The sequence below is a fragment of the Diceros bicornis genome, chromosome 16, assembly GCF_020826845.1.
Source record: "Diceros bicornis minor isolate mBicDic1 chromosome 16, mDicBic1.mat.cur, whole genome shotgun sequence".
NCBI lineage: Eukaryota > Metazoa > Chordata > Mammalia > Perissodactyla > Rhinocerotidae > Diceros > Diceros bicornis.
In genome coordinates, this window is record NC_080755.1 from 21799287 (window position 1) to 21817670 (window position 18384).

General features: G+C 44.8%; 1 protein-coding gene across 1 annotated transcript in view; it reads right to left on the reverse strand.

Annotated features, from left to right (window-relative positions):
* Positions 1 to 17310, reverse strand: part of KCTD1 (potassium channel tetramerization domain containing 1) — a 188174-nt gene extending 170864 nt beyond the window's left edge. Inside the window, exon 1 of the mRNA XM_058556923.1 lies at positions 17230 to 17310. Coding sequence (XP_058412906.1) covers positions 17230 to 17238 — 9 coding nt within the window. The 5' untranslated portion in view covers positions 17239 to 17310. The remainder of the gene's footprint in view (positions 1 to 17229) is intronic.
* Positions 17311 to 18384: the final 1074 nt, after the last annotated feature.

An 18384-nucleotide genomic window follows, 5' to 3' on the forward strand; every position in this document is an offset into this window, starting at 1 on the left:
ACCTTAGAGCAAAGCCTCATCTCCTCTTGCCTCAACTCCTGCCAACTTCCTCTTAACCGACTTGATGGCCTCCCCACACTATCCATTTTGCATACTGTTGCCAACTTCTGTTCCTAAAATGTTAATTTTATCATGTTGTCCTTCTACTCAAAAAAATCTTCAAAAATTCCCTCTTGCATTTAGAGCCCAGCATGGAATAGCCTCACAATTTCCTCCCTCTCTCTTCTCTCTCTCCTTTGCCTCCACATCTCTGCTCCTGTCTCCAAACATCTGAGGATCCTACACATATCTGGAGATGCCAACAGGACTGCGACCCAGCCCACAGACTTGGGGAGCTCTCTGTCCGGTTGGCAGGGGATGTGATGCCAGCCCAGAATACAAGGGGAATCCAGAGGGAGAAACAAAGGCCCCTGGGCAAGCTGAGATCTGAGCTGTGTCTCCACGTGTGAACAGGGGTCTGGTTGGATGGTGTTAAGTCAGAGCAGAAGAGAGTCCCTGGGAGGAAAGGACACAGTAAAAAGAGAAGAGGATGGCAGGACACAGCATTTGGGGCAAAGAAGTCTGGAGAGGCTGAAGTCTGGGGCGTAAGTGGGACAGTGGGAGGTGACGCCGGTAAATGCAGCCGAGGCAGGTGGAGCAGGGCTCCCCAGCCAGCCCAGGGCTTTGGGTTGTAGCCTGTGGGCAGTGGGAGGTTACTGACCATTCTTAAGCGAGGTTGTAACATCTTGTAATTTCCAAAGAAAAGATCAGTTTAATGGTCATAAAAGGATTTTACGGTTGTTATAGAGAATTGGAAAAATATACCAAAGTAAAAATTGGAAAATAAAAATCCTCTGGCCCAGAGATAAATATTGATGACATTATTGTATTTACTTCTTATTCTCATCCCCGCGCCCCCCATCTCTCTCATCGTGACTACTGTGTAACGGGCGTTTACAGTGTATCAGGAAATTGTTACAAGAGCTTTCCTCATGTAATCCTCACAACTATGCTATAGATAAAATTATTATTCCCATTTACACATGAGGAAGGGTTAAGAAGCTTCTCTGGGTCACACTGTCGGTAAGTGGCAGAGTTGGGCTTCAGACCAGACAATTGGGCTGCAGCACCCAAGTTCTGAACCCCTAGGTCACATTGCCGCTCGGTGGTTACACAATCAACACACACACATACATAGAGAGATGTAAAGTTTTCTTGAACATAGAGTTTGGCATCCTGATGTTCTGAATTTGGTGAGAGCGTAAAGGAGCTGTGTAGGTGGGGAGTAGTTCAGAGAGTGTGGTGGGAGGGAGACAAACTAGATGGCTGCTGCAACGTTCCACATGAAAGACGATGAACAAGGGTGATGCAATGAGAGCGAGGGTGGAGATGAGGTGATGGACACGGAGACCTTTAGGAGGTGGAAATAACAGATCTTGATGACTCAGTGCGTGTGTGTCTGTGTGTGTGTGTAGGCAGGAGTTGAGGGAAAGGAAGGACTGAAGGAGAATTGAACCCCTGGGTGGATGCTAAAGCCATCATAGGAGGGAGAAGTGTTTGGGAGACCAGAAAGGTGATGAGTCCCTTTGAGACCTCATGAGAGGCCGCTGTCTGCCAGGTGGATGTGTTCACTAGGCAGTCAGAGACACTCGGGTGGAAACACAGAGTGGAGTTGGATGCATTGTTGGGACTGGGGTCAAATTTCCCCGGGAAGAATGAACTGAATAAAAAGAGGAAAAGCTGCAGAGGAAGCTTAAGGACACGATCAGAGAGGACGGCAGAGTCGGACAGTTAGATCTGAGGGCGGCCAGCCTGCAGAGATCACAGAGCGGAATGTGATGGGAACAGGAAGAAGACCCACCACTCTCCTCCCCAAACCCCTGTTTCTGCAGGGCTAATGTCTCACCCGCCTGTCAAAATCATTTTCACATGTTCATCTCCGGTTCATTCATTGTTCCAGCCTGGCATGCTCTCACCTCCTCCAGCAAGCCTTCCCAGCCCGCTGGCCACTGGGCCTCCAGCTCTCTGTTCACATTCCCCGCCCCCCCTCCAACCCCCCCATCATTTATCTTATTTCCTCCCAAGATTCCAAGCATCTGGGGCAGGAGGTCTGCCTTCCTTGCAGCCCCATAGTGCCTGATTGAAAACAAGATGCTGATTAATCGATTGCTTATAACTCTCAGCACAGAGCTTATTCTTTTACTTATATAGTTTGGATTTTTAAAAATATACTTTCTCTATACCAGAAGCTCCTCTGCCCTTTTTAGCTCAGTCTCAGCTTTGTGAATTCTTCCAATGGCATATTCTTCCCCGTTGGCTTGGCATTTTGCTCCTCAAACACTCCCCAGGCCGCCCGAGAGCTGAGATTCATCTTCTGTTCACTGTACTCTTTTCATTTCCCCACTGGTCTCTATCGAAGTCATCCCTCAATCTCCCTCACTCCCAACTTATGACAGCCCCTCATTCTAGAATCCATGGTGCATACCTTCCCCTATGCCATGTATGCCTAACCGTTTAACTCTTTGAAGGTACTCATTTATCTGATGGGATTAAGATGGATATACTCTGCTCCATGATCCTTCTTTCAGCACAGAACTCAGTGACTTTTCACCAGCCCTCTAGGCAACTATAACGGCAGGTGACAGATCTCCACGAAGAGCTTCATGACTTCATCTTGAGTTGCTTCAATCTTTGTAGGTTCCACATATAGTCAGAAAGAATCCTCACTTATATACATGCGTATATGTGTGTATGCGTATAAGATGAGCAACAATGATGGCAACAGTGCTGATATTAATAACTACCATTTTCTGAGCACTTACAACATGTAAGGCACTCTGCAGAGTGCTTTATGGACAGTGCTTCATTTAATCCTCCCTTCCCTCCCAGCCACTCTTCCATGTCCTATAGAATCTTGGGGTTGCTCTTAAATCACTGCAATGCTGGATAGGAATTTTTCACTTCTCTGTGGGGGTGTGAAGGAGGTAGACCCAGGAACTTTCTATGATCAGCACAGAAGATTTGGAGGAAATCCAAATCTAGCAGTGATGTGAGATGACCTGATCCTGTCTCTTCTCTATCTCTTATCAACTCTCACTCAGAGAGAGTGACCAGGGTCTGGATGCCACAGGTCAACTTGGGGAAGCAATGACACTTGACCTCTCCCCAGAGATCCAGTACTGAGGAGCACGTGTCTGTGACAATATTCCACTAAAAGCAATGCTTGATGGGATTCCAATTAAATTAAAAAGAGAAGACAGAGTTTAAGAGGGAAAGTTTCCTTAAAAAGAATAAACCGTCTTCCCAATCTTAATTTTTTAACTTCCCTTCCCGCTCAGGACTATTACCATTTCAGTTGGAAAGTGGTAGAAAACCAATAGTGTTGACGTAGAAAAACACAAACAGAGCAATAACTAACCCTATTTCCCTAAATTGTTTGAAAAACACTCAGTTGAGGAAATAAAAAAGGGAACTTCACTAAAAAATATGATTGGATTTGGGGACAAGCAGAGATTAAATTTGGTGCTTAAGGTCATTTAAGTGGCATGAAACACTGGAAGACTGCAGAGATTCTGATCCCAAGAGAAGTTAAAAATGTTCTAGCCTTTTAGAACATCCACGGTTTTGCAATACTGTTGCATTTTGAAAAGGCACAAGAACACACACTAAAATAAAAGGTGGTTTGAAAAGTACAACCTGCGAGGGAGGGGTGGAAGGAAGGAGGTGTGAGAAGCCAGATTGTGGTGGGCAGGGTGTGTGCAGAAGTGGCTGTGTGCTGGTGGTGAGGCGAGGGGAGCAGAAGCATAAGGCAGAGAGGTTTTCTGTTTTGTGTTGAAGGGTGGTGTGTTAGCTCAGGCTGCCATAACAAAATGCCATAGACGGAGTGGCTTAAACAGCAGGAATTTATTTCTCACAGTTCTGGAGGCTGGGAAGTCCAAGATCAACGTGCTGACCGATTTGGTTTCGGGTGAGGGCCTTCTTCCTGTAGACGGCCTCCTTCTAGCTGTGTGCTTACATGACTTCTTTGTGCTCCAGCAGAGAGGGCCAGCTCTCTGGTGCCTTTTCTTACGAGGAAACTAATCTCATCAGATCAGTGCCCTACCCTTATGACCTCATTTATCCTTAATTACTTCCATAAAGGTCCTACCTCCAAATTCAGTCACTTTGGGGGTTAGGGCTTGAACATATGAATTTGGGGGGGACAAAAACAGATGGATTGTTTCGCAAATGGTTTTAGGCTAAGGGTAAGGGCCCGGTGGAGAGAGGAAAGACGAGACATTGATGAGGGACAGCAAGAAAGGAAGAGAGGACTAGTGGAGCCACAGATGGGATTTTTGGTGTCAAGGAGCAGAAGGAGCGGATACCTCAGTAAATCACAAGGGCAGTTTACCTGGTGAGTGGGAATGGGTTTGCAACTTGAGAAGAGTGAAAAGATCCAGAATAGCCTCCATGGGGAATGAGATAAGAAGTTAACTGGGGACTGCCATGCAATATCAAGGGGCCAGCCAAGGTGAGCTCACATGAGTGCCATGCGGACATCAGCTTTAATGTCGCCTCTTTACGGAGGTCTCACCTGACCACCCTGTGTTAATTTTCAGCATAGCACTTAATCATATCTGATTAAGTTTTTATTCCTCCCAGTAGAGTGTAAACCCCATGAGATCTGGATCTTCTTGTCTTGCTCGGTGCACTATTTCTAAAGCTCATGGTAGTGCCTCGCACAGTAAAAACCAAAGAAGTCTCTGCTGGCTGAATGGATGAATGATTTTGTAATGGCACCAAAGAGAAGAATTATGTGACGTTCTACCAGTGTCACTCAGGCTCCTAGGATCAAAAGTGAGGAAAAAGAAAGGTTATCCAGGACTGAGCATTGACTAGGTGGGAATGACAGAGACGGCAAGATGAAAGAAGAAGGAAGGGTGGTAGTGAGTGTGCTGTGGAAATGGTGGTCCACTGACCCCAGGCTGAAGAAGGAGGGAGAGATGACAAGTAAGAAAGGCAGGGAGGAAGGGAGGATCAGAGAGATGGGAAAACAGGAAGCAAGGAAGGGTCAAAAAGCAGGTTTGGTGGGAATAAGTAAGAGAATAAGATACTCTGGTCAAAAGAAGAGTACTGGAGTGGGAGATTGCGGTGCTGGAGAGGTGCTAAGAGATGAAAACATCCCACCTGTGTCCAGGCAGGTGGTTGCCAACAGGATGTGGAAGGTGAGAGGCACTGAAGTTTGGCCCATCAACGCACCGTGCAGCAGGGCAGCCTTTCCTAATGTGGTCCAGTATTCTGAGAGTTAATTGGTACTAACAGAATAAAGGGCTCTGCGGTCAAATAAGTTTAGAAAATACCAGTTAGAAAACTGATTCACTTACTGCAAGACTTCTACAAATCTTTAAGATATTTAAAAAAGACTTCAAAAGAGGGTATAGTGTTTCCTAAATTTATTTGACTGCTGAATCCTTTTTATTTTCCTCCATGAGCCTCTCTAGGGTCTAGTGAGAACAGAGGTTCCTGAGAACAGAGGTTCTCACAGCGTGGTCCCTGGAACAGCAGCATCCATTGGGAACCTGTTAGAAATGCAAATTCTCAGGCCCCTCCCCAGGCCTATCTAATCAGAAAGCTGGGGCGGAGCCAGGAAGCTGTGTTTTAACAAGTCCTCCAGGTGATTCTGATGCATGCTGAAGTTCATAACCAATGAGGTAGAAAATACTTTGGAGAACACTGATTCATGTTCGTAATTGGGAAAGACTATTTGTCAAGGGGTGGAATAAGTGATTCAGGTTAATGCTGAAGTCACATAGTGTGACTGCAGAAGCTGAAATGGAGAAGAAAAATGTTTGTCCAATAGTAATGTGCAAATTAAGATTGCAAAATGTAATACTAGCCTAATTAATAAATCACATCAAAATATGAGTAAAAATGATTGGATTGCCTATTCCTTTGGATTATTCATACCGTTATGTCCTTCTATTAGCATGAATCAAGAGCTGGCTCCTTTCCAACATATTTTGTCAAGTTATTGGTGGGAGAGAGGGAAAGAAAGAGAAATGGATTTGAAAATTATTTCCTTTCTTTTCCCTTCTCATCCTTTGACAGAATTACCAAAAAATAATTCTGAGGCCAAAAGGTAGACAGCAATGGAAAGGAAAAGAGAAGATAAATCATATGGAAATTGTATCATCAGCTCTTAAATAACCAAAAACTGACCCTAAGTATTGTACGTATGGCTATATAAACTCATATTTAAAAAGTCATTTAAAAAGCAATTATTTGCAAAGAGCTTTATCAATCAATCAGTTCAGAAGCACTTTATTCACTTCTACAATAAATGGCTATGGTGTTAAAACATCAGCAGGTATAATTTTCAAGTGTTAAAAAATGTATCTGTCCTACTCCTTAGCAGAATAGTTTGGAAAGGTATTTACCATACATTTATAGTTTGCAGAAGAGCCGTCAAAAATAACGTGGATATATGAATGATTCATCTGTACAATGGGAAAAAAAGTATGAGTCTAAAAGGAATCTGGGTGCACGTTTTCAAAAGTAAAATTTGAATATAAGTCTAAATCTTAAAATGCACTTTGACTCAGAATTTTAAGAGGGAAAAGAAACAAAGAAGACCCCTTGAACAATTATGCAGAGCTAAATGATTGAGCTTTTTAACGTGCTTTAGCCAGAAATATGCTTAGTTTCTAATGCATTTAGACATAAAGACATATCAGAAATGAAAGAATAACACTGTGCAAAGATTTGCATGAGCACAAAGGCTTAATTGGAAGAAAAAAATGATAAGAAATGTCTCTGATTTCTTAAGGTGGAAGTTTGTAGAACCTCCTATTCTATTTTTCACTTAGTCCTGGTTCATCGCCTAGCAATACGCATGACTGGTGGGGTCCCCGTGAATTCACCGGTCAGGAACTCTTGGGCTATTTCTACTAAGTGGGGATGAGCTCCACTGAAAGCAGGTCTAGGTTAAGATCTGTTTTTCCTGTAGAAAACCACCTGCAGTTCCCTTACAGCTAGTTTGACTTGTGCAACCTTAGAATGATCCACTTCTCAGATACTCTGGATCTTTGAAACACAGTGCAGCCACTGAGGAAGGCTTCATTCTGAAATTTAGGTCCTCATTCAGAGAGCTGTCTGTTCTCCCAAACCTCACTTGGACATCCTGCAGAAACCAGGGTCCAAAGTCATTAGACTCCAGAATCTGGAAACCTGTCTTCCGTTCCAGACTGGAATGGCATTTCTAATCAGGGAGAGGCTGAGTTAGTACATATCACAGGTGAATTTCTTTCACCATTGTGAGTTCCCGGAACTCACAAGCCAAAGAGCTAAGAGCTGGCTCTCACGTATGAGAGAAAGGTGATAGCCATTTAGCAAAGCACCTGAATGTTCCTACCTGCTCATAAAATGATGAGTGACGACTCTCAGGAGAGGAAAGCAGTGCTAAGCAGGAGGGGGGTCAACCCTGATCTTTGCGGGCCATTCACCATTTCTGAAAGGGTTCTGAGGCAATAAATATCTAAGGGCCCTGGTGGAAATTTAAAAGGGTAAGATATTTATTTTTTCACATATGTTATCTTATACAATTGGAACATAACCCCATACAGCCTCATTGTTGATTTCTCTTATCTCTACACCACTCTGGCAGTTACAGAGGGATTCACCAGTTAGCACTTTAATATATTATAGTCTTGCCATTAATTTGTTTTCCCATGTTTCTTACAGAGTGGGGCACAGAATAAATATTTTTTCTTCATTTGATAAGATGGGGAAAGTAATAGCAGCCATCTTATAGGGCAGCTGAGAGGATTAGAGGAGTTAACATACGTGAAGTTCCTAGCACAAGGAAAGTGCTTAATAATTATTACCTATTAGTAACAATCATTATTAATAAGAGGCAGCAGTGCCTGGAGGTTGAGAGCACAGACTCTGAAGCCCGAGCATCGTCAAATCCCGGCTCTACCACTCACCTATCGATGACCCTGGGCTAGTTGCTTAATCTTTCTGTGCCTCGATTTCCTCGTTTTAAAAACGGGGATACCAATAGACTTGGGTGATGGGTGAGGATTCAGTGAGATAATTTACTGTAAAGTCCTTGGAAAACAGCCCGACCCATATAAGTACTATACTGGTTACATATGTAATCTTACAACAACCCTCTGAGGTGGCTTTCAGTACCTCCATTTGTATAGATAATGAAGCCAAGCTTTAGGGTCACACAGCTAACGGTGGGTCCACAGGTCCAAGCAACTGGAAGACCAAGCTCATTTCACTACCCCATGTGAGAGGGCTACATGTGGGTCTTTAGCTGCACATGACACTGTTCCATTCCTTGAGGGGCATATGCCTGCCTAAAATGGGTTATCTTCTTTACTAGTATTCTTGATTTCTAATTAGCATCAAGTGCTCTCAACCCAGAGTGTGGGGTAGCATCCTAGATGCTGGAGGTTGAGAGCACTTTCTTCTGTCGATTTGCTTAAAAGCACAGGAAAACAGACCTCTATCTCTGGGAATTGGCAGTGAGTGGATTCTAACAGACTGCGGTAGCTGCTTTCTCTCCCCTCCCCACCCCACACACTGGGGTGAAATGGGCAACTTGGAGGTGTGGATTCTTCCAGCTGCTGCTGTTGAACCTCAGTTGTTCCTGAGAAGGAGCCAAAGGGGGGTTTTAAAGTTGGTTCAGACTTCCTTTTCAACCGAGGGTGGGGCAATAGTGAGAAACTAAGAGAAAGACCAGAGGCTGTTCCAAGAATTTGCTTGTGAATATACCGCTGCCATCTGCTGGATGGAATGGGCATCAGCCATGTTTCTTTGCTGTGTAATAAGCAAATTCACTGATTCCAATTGTGCGTTCAGAATCTAGTGGTTTCATCATTTCATAGCATGAGTTCTAAATGTCTGCAGATTTTGGAAATCTCGTGACAACTGTGCACAGGAGAACCTTCCCGTGAGTCATCAAAAGGCCTACTGATGACATCTCTGAAGCAACGTCCTATTTAGCATCAACAGTTCCCTAGATCACATTTGTTCTGTTCCCAAATGGTTGACGTAATTGGTTAGAAAAAGCCCAAAACTATCAGGCAAGGGCATCTGGCAGAACTTGGACCCTCTTGTCAATGGCAAAAAGTGCTTACTGGGAAGTCAAATCACCATCTGGCTTTATTCTGGTGTTCTCTGAAAGTCTATGTTCAGGCACCCAACAATTATTTATTGAGCACTTATCCTGTGAGCCAGGCACTGTATTATGAACTGAGGAAGCAAAGATGAATAAACACAGTCCCTGTTCTTAATAATATTGTATAGCTATTTTCTGAGTGCTTACTATGTGCCAGGCATATACATCCCGTTACATCTCATTTAATCCTCAGAACAACGCTAGAATCTAATATTATCTCATTTACAATGATCTCATATTATTGTCTCATTTATAGTGACTATCTCATTTATAGTTCAGAAAACTGAAGCTTAGAGAGATTAAGTAATTTCCCCAAGATAATAGGATGAGAAAGAAATGGAGTGGTGTTTGAATATGGGGGAGTAGGGGTGGTTAGGTGGAGGACAGATGTGTTGACAACATGGACAAATGTAGCTTTTTTTATTTCCCCTACATGGAAAGTCTGGGTTGTTTGTTTTACACACATTTTCTGTTCCATTAGTTAGAAATTTCTTGCAAAATGGAAGTGCTACAAATAGTAAGTGATGATAGCAGTAGATGCTTTGGAAAGATTCATCAGGAAGAATATCCCTTCCTCTAGCAAGCATCTGAAATCTACCTGGTTAACATTCTCTTCAGTTCATAACTCTTCTTCTTAATAGAAGCCTTGGTGTCTTCTTAATAGCAGCAAGCCCCGAATTGTTGTCGGTTCTCATTGGATAGGAAACAAATCCATATTTCGGTCAGCACGACAGAGTATGTGCGAGTGAATGATTTGCTCAGCAAGAGCAATCCAGATGTTCTGATCACAACAATCTCTTTCTCTTTCTCTCTTGGTATAAGAGTAGGGTGCTAACTGGTGGGGAGATACCAAGGATGGATGGCTGGGGTGGGGGGTGGGGAGAGGAAGAAGAGAGGAGAGGATGAATGGAAGCTGGTGGCAGAGAAGAAAGGCACTCTGTGCCAAGTGCCTCCAAAAAGTGCTCAACTAGTACCTACTGGACAGAAAGAACTAGGAGTGTAGGTGAGACAGTAGAGTGGCTAACGGTAGGTAGGGGTTTGTATTCAGCCTGCTGGACTAGAATCCCTGTTCTGCCACTAGCCTAGTCTTAGACCTCAGGCAAGCCTTTCTAATCCTTAGTTCTTTCACCTGTGAGATGGAGTAGCCTCACAGTGTTGTTTTGGGGGTTCAGTGAGGTAATCCAGGCTGGCCTCTGCTACTTACAGCAGGAGCAAGAATTCACGTGGGTCCTTCAGAAAAATTGCCCTTTAGGGTTGCTTGATACTCCTTATTTGCACATCAGTTTGCCATACACATTCTGATTTTTCCTCTCAACAATGCTAGAAAGCAGGTTGGAGAGATATTATCATTCCCATATTTACAGAAGAAATGGATCCCCAGGTGGCTTGGCTAAAATGAAGATGTTTCCCCAACCAGAGCCTGCCCTCAGGGCCACCCACAAGAACCACCAAGAAAAGTATCTTACAGAATTGCATCTATGTATCAAACCCCTATGCAGAGAGTGATATTCAAATTGTTTCCTGGAAATAACTGAAACCCGAATTTCTTAGAATGAGCTCCAACCTGGAATTTCCTGGAAGGACTACAACCAGAAAGGGGAAAGCTATTATAAAACATTCATGGCAGATTTCTTTTACTGAAATTCCCTTCCTAATAAGTTTTGATGTTGAAAGAAAAACGAATGCGTAATTTAGGTTATTTTAAAATTAATCAACTGTCCATCAGCCAATGTTATTTTGGTGGTGAATAACATATTTATTGGGCAAAACACTGTTTCCTGATGGTTATACATGTTTGTGAAGTCAGACAAGGGGGAACGACATTTAGAGAAGTAAGAACAAATGGAAAGAATGGACAAGATTATTAGAAATACCAAAAACAATGTCCACTTAGGAGAAGTATGAAAATGTTGCATTGAGATAACACTAACCAAGGATCAGTACAAAAAGTTAGAGACACATTAGACAAAAAGTTAGAGAAAGAAAAAGTGAGAGACAAATGCACTAAAATCTACTGGGAGGAAGCAAAGCTGAGCAGACTCAATCAGACCAGACAAACTTTCTCGTGTTAAGGTCCTTAAAAGTTTCTTCAATGAGTGATTTGCAATGACTGTGCCAGTTATTTGTATGTAAATTGGCTTTTAAAAAGCATGGTTGAACAGTTAATTTTTATAGTCATTTAATACATGTTTATAATATTTTTAAGCACAACTAATTTGCACTATAAGGCACAGGCTTGATTTTGTTTCAGAAGGTTAAACACAGGCCTGTTCAAATGATGAATTCCACCGTAGCTGGAGTTAGATCAATGAGACATCACAGAGCAGTTCATAAACGAAAAGGCGTCATGGGTGACAGGATGAGAGCAGGGAGGTCAGCGCCTGACACACCATGGGTGCTCCATACACGACTGGGGAACAAACGGAGGGATTACAGAATGACCTCGGAACCCGAGTACACTGCTGGTGGGAATGTAAATTGGTGCAGCCACTGTGGAAAATGGTATGGAGACTTCTCAGAAAATTAAAAATAGAACTACCATATGATCCAGCAATTCCACTTCTGGGTATTTATCCAAAGAACACAAAAACACTAATTTGAAAAGATATATGCACCCCTATGTTCACTGCAGCATTGTTCACAACAGCCAAGACATGGAAACAACCTAAGTGCCCATGAATGGATGAATGGATAAAGAAGATGTGGTATATGTATACAATGGAATACTACTCAGCCATAAAAAAAAGATGAAGTCTTGCCATTTGTGACGACATAGATGGACCTTGAGGATATTATGCTAATTGAAATAAGTCAGATGGAGAAAGACAAATACCATATGATTTCACTCATATGAGGAAGATAAACAAACATATATGGAGAACAGATGGGTGGTTACCAGACGGGAAGGGGGTGAGGGGAGGGCATAAGGGGTAAAGGGGCACTTGCGTACGGTGATGGATAGCAACTAGAGTTTTGGTGGAGAACATGATGTAGTCTATACAGAAGTCAAAATATAATGATGTACACCTGAAATTTATATAATGTTACAAACCAATGTTACCTCAATTAAAAAAAAAAAAAGAATGGTTTCTCTTGTAAATTCAGTTACACAGGATGTCAATGAGGCTTATCATTGCTACTCATTCTGGCTAGTAGAAATGAAATGAAAGGTACAAAATCTACCCAGTCTTCAGAATCTCAGGGGCCATTCAGTTAACATGTCAGAAACCCAGGCGTCCACTTGACATCTCTCTCTCCTTGTTCGCCCATAACCAATCCTTTACTATGTTCTGTCAATTTTACCTTCTAAATAGATCTTGGATCTTTCCATCTCTGTTTCCCCTACCACTACCCTAACCCCAGCACTAACTTCTCTTGCGTGGATGACTGTAATAGCCTTCCAAGTGCTATGCTTCATCCACTCTGGGTCCCTCTATTCACAGCCCACAGTGACACCAGAATTATCCTTTCCAAACACAAATCTGATTATGGCACTTCTGCCCCGCTCCCAATCCTCCTGGCCCACCCCTTCACACTGCTCTTAGGGGTAAGACCAGAGGCCAGTCCCCAAAGCCTGCTCTCCCATCACTGCCCCCAGCTAGTTAACCTTTTAATTGCTCTCTTTGCTATGGCTTTCCCTCTTCCTGCAGCCTGGAACTTACTTCTTGTTCTCTCTCTTCTCTTGCCTCTGCCTGTCACTTAGATCTCAGTTCTTAACACTCCCTCTGGAACTCTGCCCCCCGTCTTGGCCATTTTGCCCCTCTTTGGTTAATGTTAACAGAGTCCCATGTTCCTTTTTCTTCGAAGCACTAATCTCTGTCTGTCCATCGTTCAACTGTTTGATTACCGTCTGTCTCCCTATCTGAATCATAAGCTCTGGGAGATTGGGGACTCTCAATGCTTTTTCTCACTATAATGTCTCTGGCATCTAACACAGTGTCTTGCCTACAGCAGGTACAAATATATATTTGTTGAATGAATGAACGAACTTAATTAATACTGGTTTGTTATTCTTTTTTTTGTGTGTGTGAGGAAGATCAGCCCTGAGCTAATATCCATGCCAATCCTCCTCTTTTTGCTGAGGAAGACAGGCCCTGAGCTAACATCTATTGCCAATCCTCCTTCTTTTTTTTTTTCCCCTTTTTCTCCCCAAAGCCCCAGTAGATAGTGTACGTCATAGTTGCACATCCTTCTAGTTGCTGTATGTGGGACGCGCCCTCAGCATGGCTGGCCAAGCGGTGCGTTGGTGCACGTCCAGGATCTGAACCCGGGCTGCCAGTAGCGGAGCGCGTGCACTTAACCGCTAAGCCACCGGCCGGCCCCTGGCTTGTTATTCTTAAAGAATAATCTCTGTTTCGCTTTCTGCATGATTATCTCAAACCAAACTCATCAACAAGCATAATACGATTTTCACCTAGTACGTTTTTATGAATGAAAAGCCAGAGCACTATTACAGTGCCTAGGAAAATGGAATTGTTTCTCACTTCTACATGAATAAGCTATTAAAATAAACATACATGCTTGCGTCCAAAAATTTCATTTTTATTCCCAAGATGGTTCATACTAAAGATAGAGAAAATAGAAGCTCCATTTGCTTGGGAAATTATAAATTGCAGTCCCAAAGAAGGTTCAGAAATGAAGTTTAAGATCCAACTAAATAAAAGCCTTGGTGAACTGATGATTCACAAACATCCTTTGACTCAAAAGCAATGTAAATGGGAACAGATCTTAGCAGAAAACATCACATCTCAGCTCATTTTAGGATTGGAAAGCAATCATTCTGACTCAGAAACATCAAAACAAGAAAGCATTTGTGCAAGCAACTTATCGCTAAACTTAGAGCTAAATGGAAATTTAATTCTCAGAAAGTTCTCTGATATAACACATCTTTCACGAATTACTTTTACATTTAAAAACAAATTGTTTTGGACAAATAATTGTATGCCAAAAGGTCCATAACGCTATGTAACAAATTACATAATATGTTTTCATCATCATCTACTATAAATCTTATTGCAGTTACTTTCCTAGTGCTTAGGTAGTATAATTTTTACAGTAATTACTGAATAGTCTCCAAAATAAGTACTTCACACCAGAGTAACATGAATGGTCAGTAAATCGCTTACTTAAATAAGCATGAACGAAGCTACCATTGCGCACCCCTACTATAAGCCCTGGCAAAGAATTACAAACACGAAAATCTTACAGCTAGAAGAGAGACCTCTAGTGTGTGTTAGAGAACTTTATATTGTGCTTCGGGCATAATTAATACAGCAAAATCACCGCAGTCATTTTGAATACTGTAGTGGGAGATTTTTTGCCAACTATCATTCACGCTCAATTCATTTCAAAATTTCTTCCCAGCAAATGTACGATATTTTTGCCTAATTAGTTACTTTCTTTGTATAAACATATTGCCTAAACCAATGAAGTTTTCTCTGTGATGCAAAGTTTTAAAATTCAATGGTCACCTTTGCAACCTAATTAGTAAACATGCAACCTACTGTCATTATAACAATTGCTAACAATTCTTTCCATTCAAGCAGCAGCAGGGCTCCTCTGCCCAATCGTGGCAGACAGTGTGCAGTCTCCTGAACACCAGCCCCTCTTGGTAAGCCAAATGCCACACAAATATAAACACGGGGAATAGATGGGCACATTGCCCATTATCCAGGAGACAAATGGATCCACTACCATTTTAAATTCACCGAGTACGTTAGCTGTTAGTTTCCACAGATTCCCGTATATGCAGGTAAATTCCTGGATGTAAAATCAGATTTAATGAATCATTCTATGGCATCAGCCTCAGCCTTTAAAAATCCTTTTTTCCCCTCCTTTTCCACATTAAAAACACATTTGAGATACACACAGAAAACGTTTCTCTAAAAAACTGGAGGTCTCTTAAGGAGTCTACTGCTGAGAAGGTAAAAGCATTTTGCTCATTTTTAATTTGCTAAAACAATCCAAGCATGTTTGGTACCCAGAGGGTATTCTCAAATAAACTTGTATCTCTAGCTGCCAGCTTAGTTGATTGAAAACAGAAGGCAAACGTTTCTTAAAGAATGAGTATGTTAAACTGTTATGTATCTCCCAGTTCCACCATTCCAGAAAGGATACACATACACACACACACACACACACACACACACACACACACACACGAGTCAAGGATTTGCTTGAAAGCAGCCGGTTCTATGATCTTAAAGGTAATGCTGCATTTGTGCCAAATTACTTCTGCCTACTGCGGTGCGCCTCCGAGCGAGCACGCCAGTGCCACGGGGATATTGGACAGTTCCTGCGTGCCGTTCCCCACGCACAAAGCGGACAGCCCCATTTGCAACTTTGCAAACTTAGTTGGCTCCCGCCCAGCCGGCCCCCGAAGCACAGTCACGGTGAAGACGTTATGATACCAGAAAATCATTTCCACGACAGTGCTAAGTGTAAAGGCAGACACTGTCGACCCGCGCTAGCTAGGAAGTTGCGGTACTCCGGGCGGCTGTGCGGAGCACGCGTCCAGGTAAGGGATTCCTGTACCACAGGTCTGGTTTCCTCTTCCTGGATGTTTTGGGGCTCGACTTCACTTTTAACGCGAATTCACCATAACGCGCCCCCCAGCCCGTTCTTTTTCCAGGAGGCGCCGACTCTTTATTTCCAGCCAGGTCCCTCTTGGGGGCGGGAGAGGAAGCACACTTCACATTTCAATAAAGAGGGGCGGCGGGGATGCGGGGTGGGGGGAAGAAAGAGGTCAGAAAGGAGCCAAACTGCATCCCTCCCGCCCACCTCTGTGCCCCAAGCGCTGGATTAGACGGCGGAGACCGGAGGCGGCCAGGAAACTCTGTCCCTTTAAGGGAACCTTGGCCGCCAGAGGGGGAGGGAGGGATGCAGGCTCCGGACCCGGCGCTGCAGGCAACGCGGGGAAGAGGCGAACGCAGCAAAGCCACAGCCATTACCTGCAGCGCTCACATCCTTCCCCCACCCTGCGCCCCCTCCCCCGTCCCCGCCTCCCAAGGAGACTTCTAATCCGGAGCATGTGCTGTGCCCTTTATCAGGGGAGGAGGGGGGGAGGAAGAGGAATAGAGCTTTTTAAAAATAAATGAAACGTTTGCACTCAAAAGGGTGGTGGGGGGGCGGGGGGGGAGCTGGAAAAGGGAGGGGTGGTGGGAGGGGGCTTTAAAGGCGCCCGGGTGGGCGGAGGCGGCGAATCCGGATCAGCCCGGCCGGAGACGGACGGCGGACAGCGCTGGGCACTGGCCGCCGCTCACAAAGCCGAGCGGCGCGGTCCAGCCCGGGCAAAAGGGGAAGCAAAAACCGCTCCGGGGCCCCATCCGCTCGGCAGCCACAATGGCGTCTTTCACGGGGCGTCCGGGGGCGCCACCGAGGCTGCCTGCGAGGAGGGGGCGGAGGGCACCCCACCCCGGGCGGGAGCAGAGCCCCGGGCGCCGCCGACCCCGCGCGCCCCGCAGAGCGGTGGTTCGACCCGGGGCGCTCCAGCCGGCGGCGGCGGGTCGGGGCCCGCGGCGCTGGGAGGCTCTCAGCGGGGCTGGTTTGCAGGCGCGGAGCTCTGCGCCCGGGAAGAAAGGGACGCGCGCGGTTCGGGCGGGGAGAGGGGGTGAGGGGAGGGCGGGGGGAGAGCCGCTGCAAAGCGGCCGGCGGGGAGGCTGGCGCGCGAGCGGCGGGCGGGCGGCGCTGGCACAGGCTCCGAGAGCCGCGGCGGCTCCGCTCCGAGATCCGGAACCGGGCCCCGAGATCCGGAAGCCGGCCCCGGCGCGCGGGCTCCCGGCCCCTGGCCGCCCCGGCCCCCGCCGGCCGCGCCCGCTCCTCCTGCCCGCTCCGCCCCGCTCGCGCCCGCTCCCACTCGAGGAAGAAAGCCGAGAATCGGCAGAAGCAGCCCCGCAGGAGGCGGTGGCCGCTGCCCCGCCGCCGGTCCGAGCGGATCCCGAGCCGCCGCGGCGGGCTGTGTGTGTGCGAGTGTGCCGCGCTCTCGCCCCATGCCTGGCACATGCGTAAAAGCGAGTTGCGCCCAAAGTCCCAGCCATACCCTCCTTAGCAAATAATAACAAACCCAAACCGTCAGATCTTACCTGAAACATTGAAGCACAAAGTCTCTCTCCAAGTCCCCTTTTCCTTTTCCTCTCCCCCCTTTTCCGATTTCTCTCCCAGCGATCTGCTCGGCTCGCCACACCAGAGAGAAATGCAATAGCTTGGCTAAGGTAGACAGAACAAAATACAGAGAAGAGTTGCTCCAGGGCTTTGAAACCCCTCAAGGCAAGGATCAGGATACAATTAGCTCATGCCTCTACCTCCAGTCTAAATCAATCTCCAAAATAAAACTTAAATCAAATAAACTGATCACAGGGCAGACAATTGATCTCCTTCGAAAATAAAGCTCTACATATACGTATAGATAAATATACATATAGGAAATTTTTTTTCCAGATTTTTTTTGGTGGAAAAACAGTCTTATTCCAGCCTCCAACTTGCTTTTTACCCTCCTCTTGCACAGAAAAGCTGATTTTAATCGTTGTGATTAGTTTTGATGTAACGTTTCCGCGGGCGATTTCTGCAAATGGATGGACTGTTTCTTTGCCAAAAGAGGGAAAAGCAGCAGATGATGATAATTATAAGAATTGTTGGTTGTTTCTTTTTATTTGTGTTTAGGGCTCTCCCCTCACTTTCTCAAGTTGACCTGACATCGCTGTTACACTAAGGTCGCGCAACTTGTTGATGAAGATCACCGCCCTGTCTGATCGAAGGATAGGTAATAATTTGGCAATAGAGTAGCACATTTTTGGTTCCTTTGGCGACATAACGTCCCAAATGACGTGGATAAAAATAAGCACATGCAGTCTGCTTTGCCCCAATCAAGTCTGAATGAGCGCCTGGGGGTGATACACAAACTCATTTCAAATGTTCAACCATGCAGAATTGCAAAAAGATTGAAGGAGTTACACCGCATTTTTTTTTTTTGTAATAAAATTAAAAGAAAACAAAACCTACATGAGTTGTAGCCAAGGACCTGCCATTTAGGTTTATTTGATCAACCTTCTGAACATACCTCCCCTGCTCTCTTCTCTTTGCTTCTCTCCACCTGGTATCTTTTATAGGGGGTTTGTATAATTCCATTATTTGACGGAAGTGCCCCACAGAGCTATAGAGACTCTAACGTAAACAATTTTCCCCAGATTGCTCTCTAGTTCTGACCTCCCCCACTCCTCATCACTTCTCCTTCCTCTCTA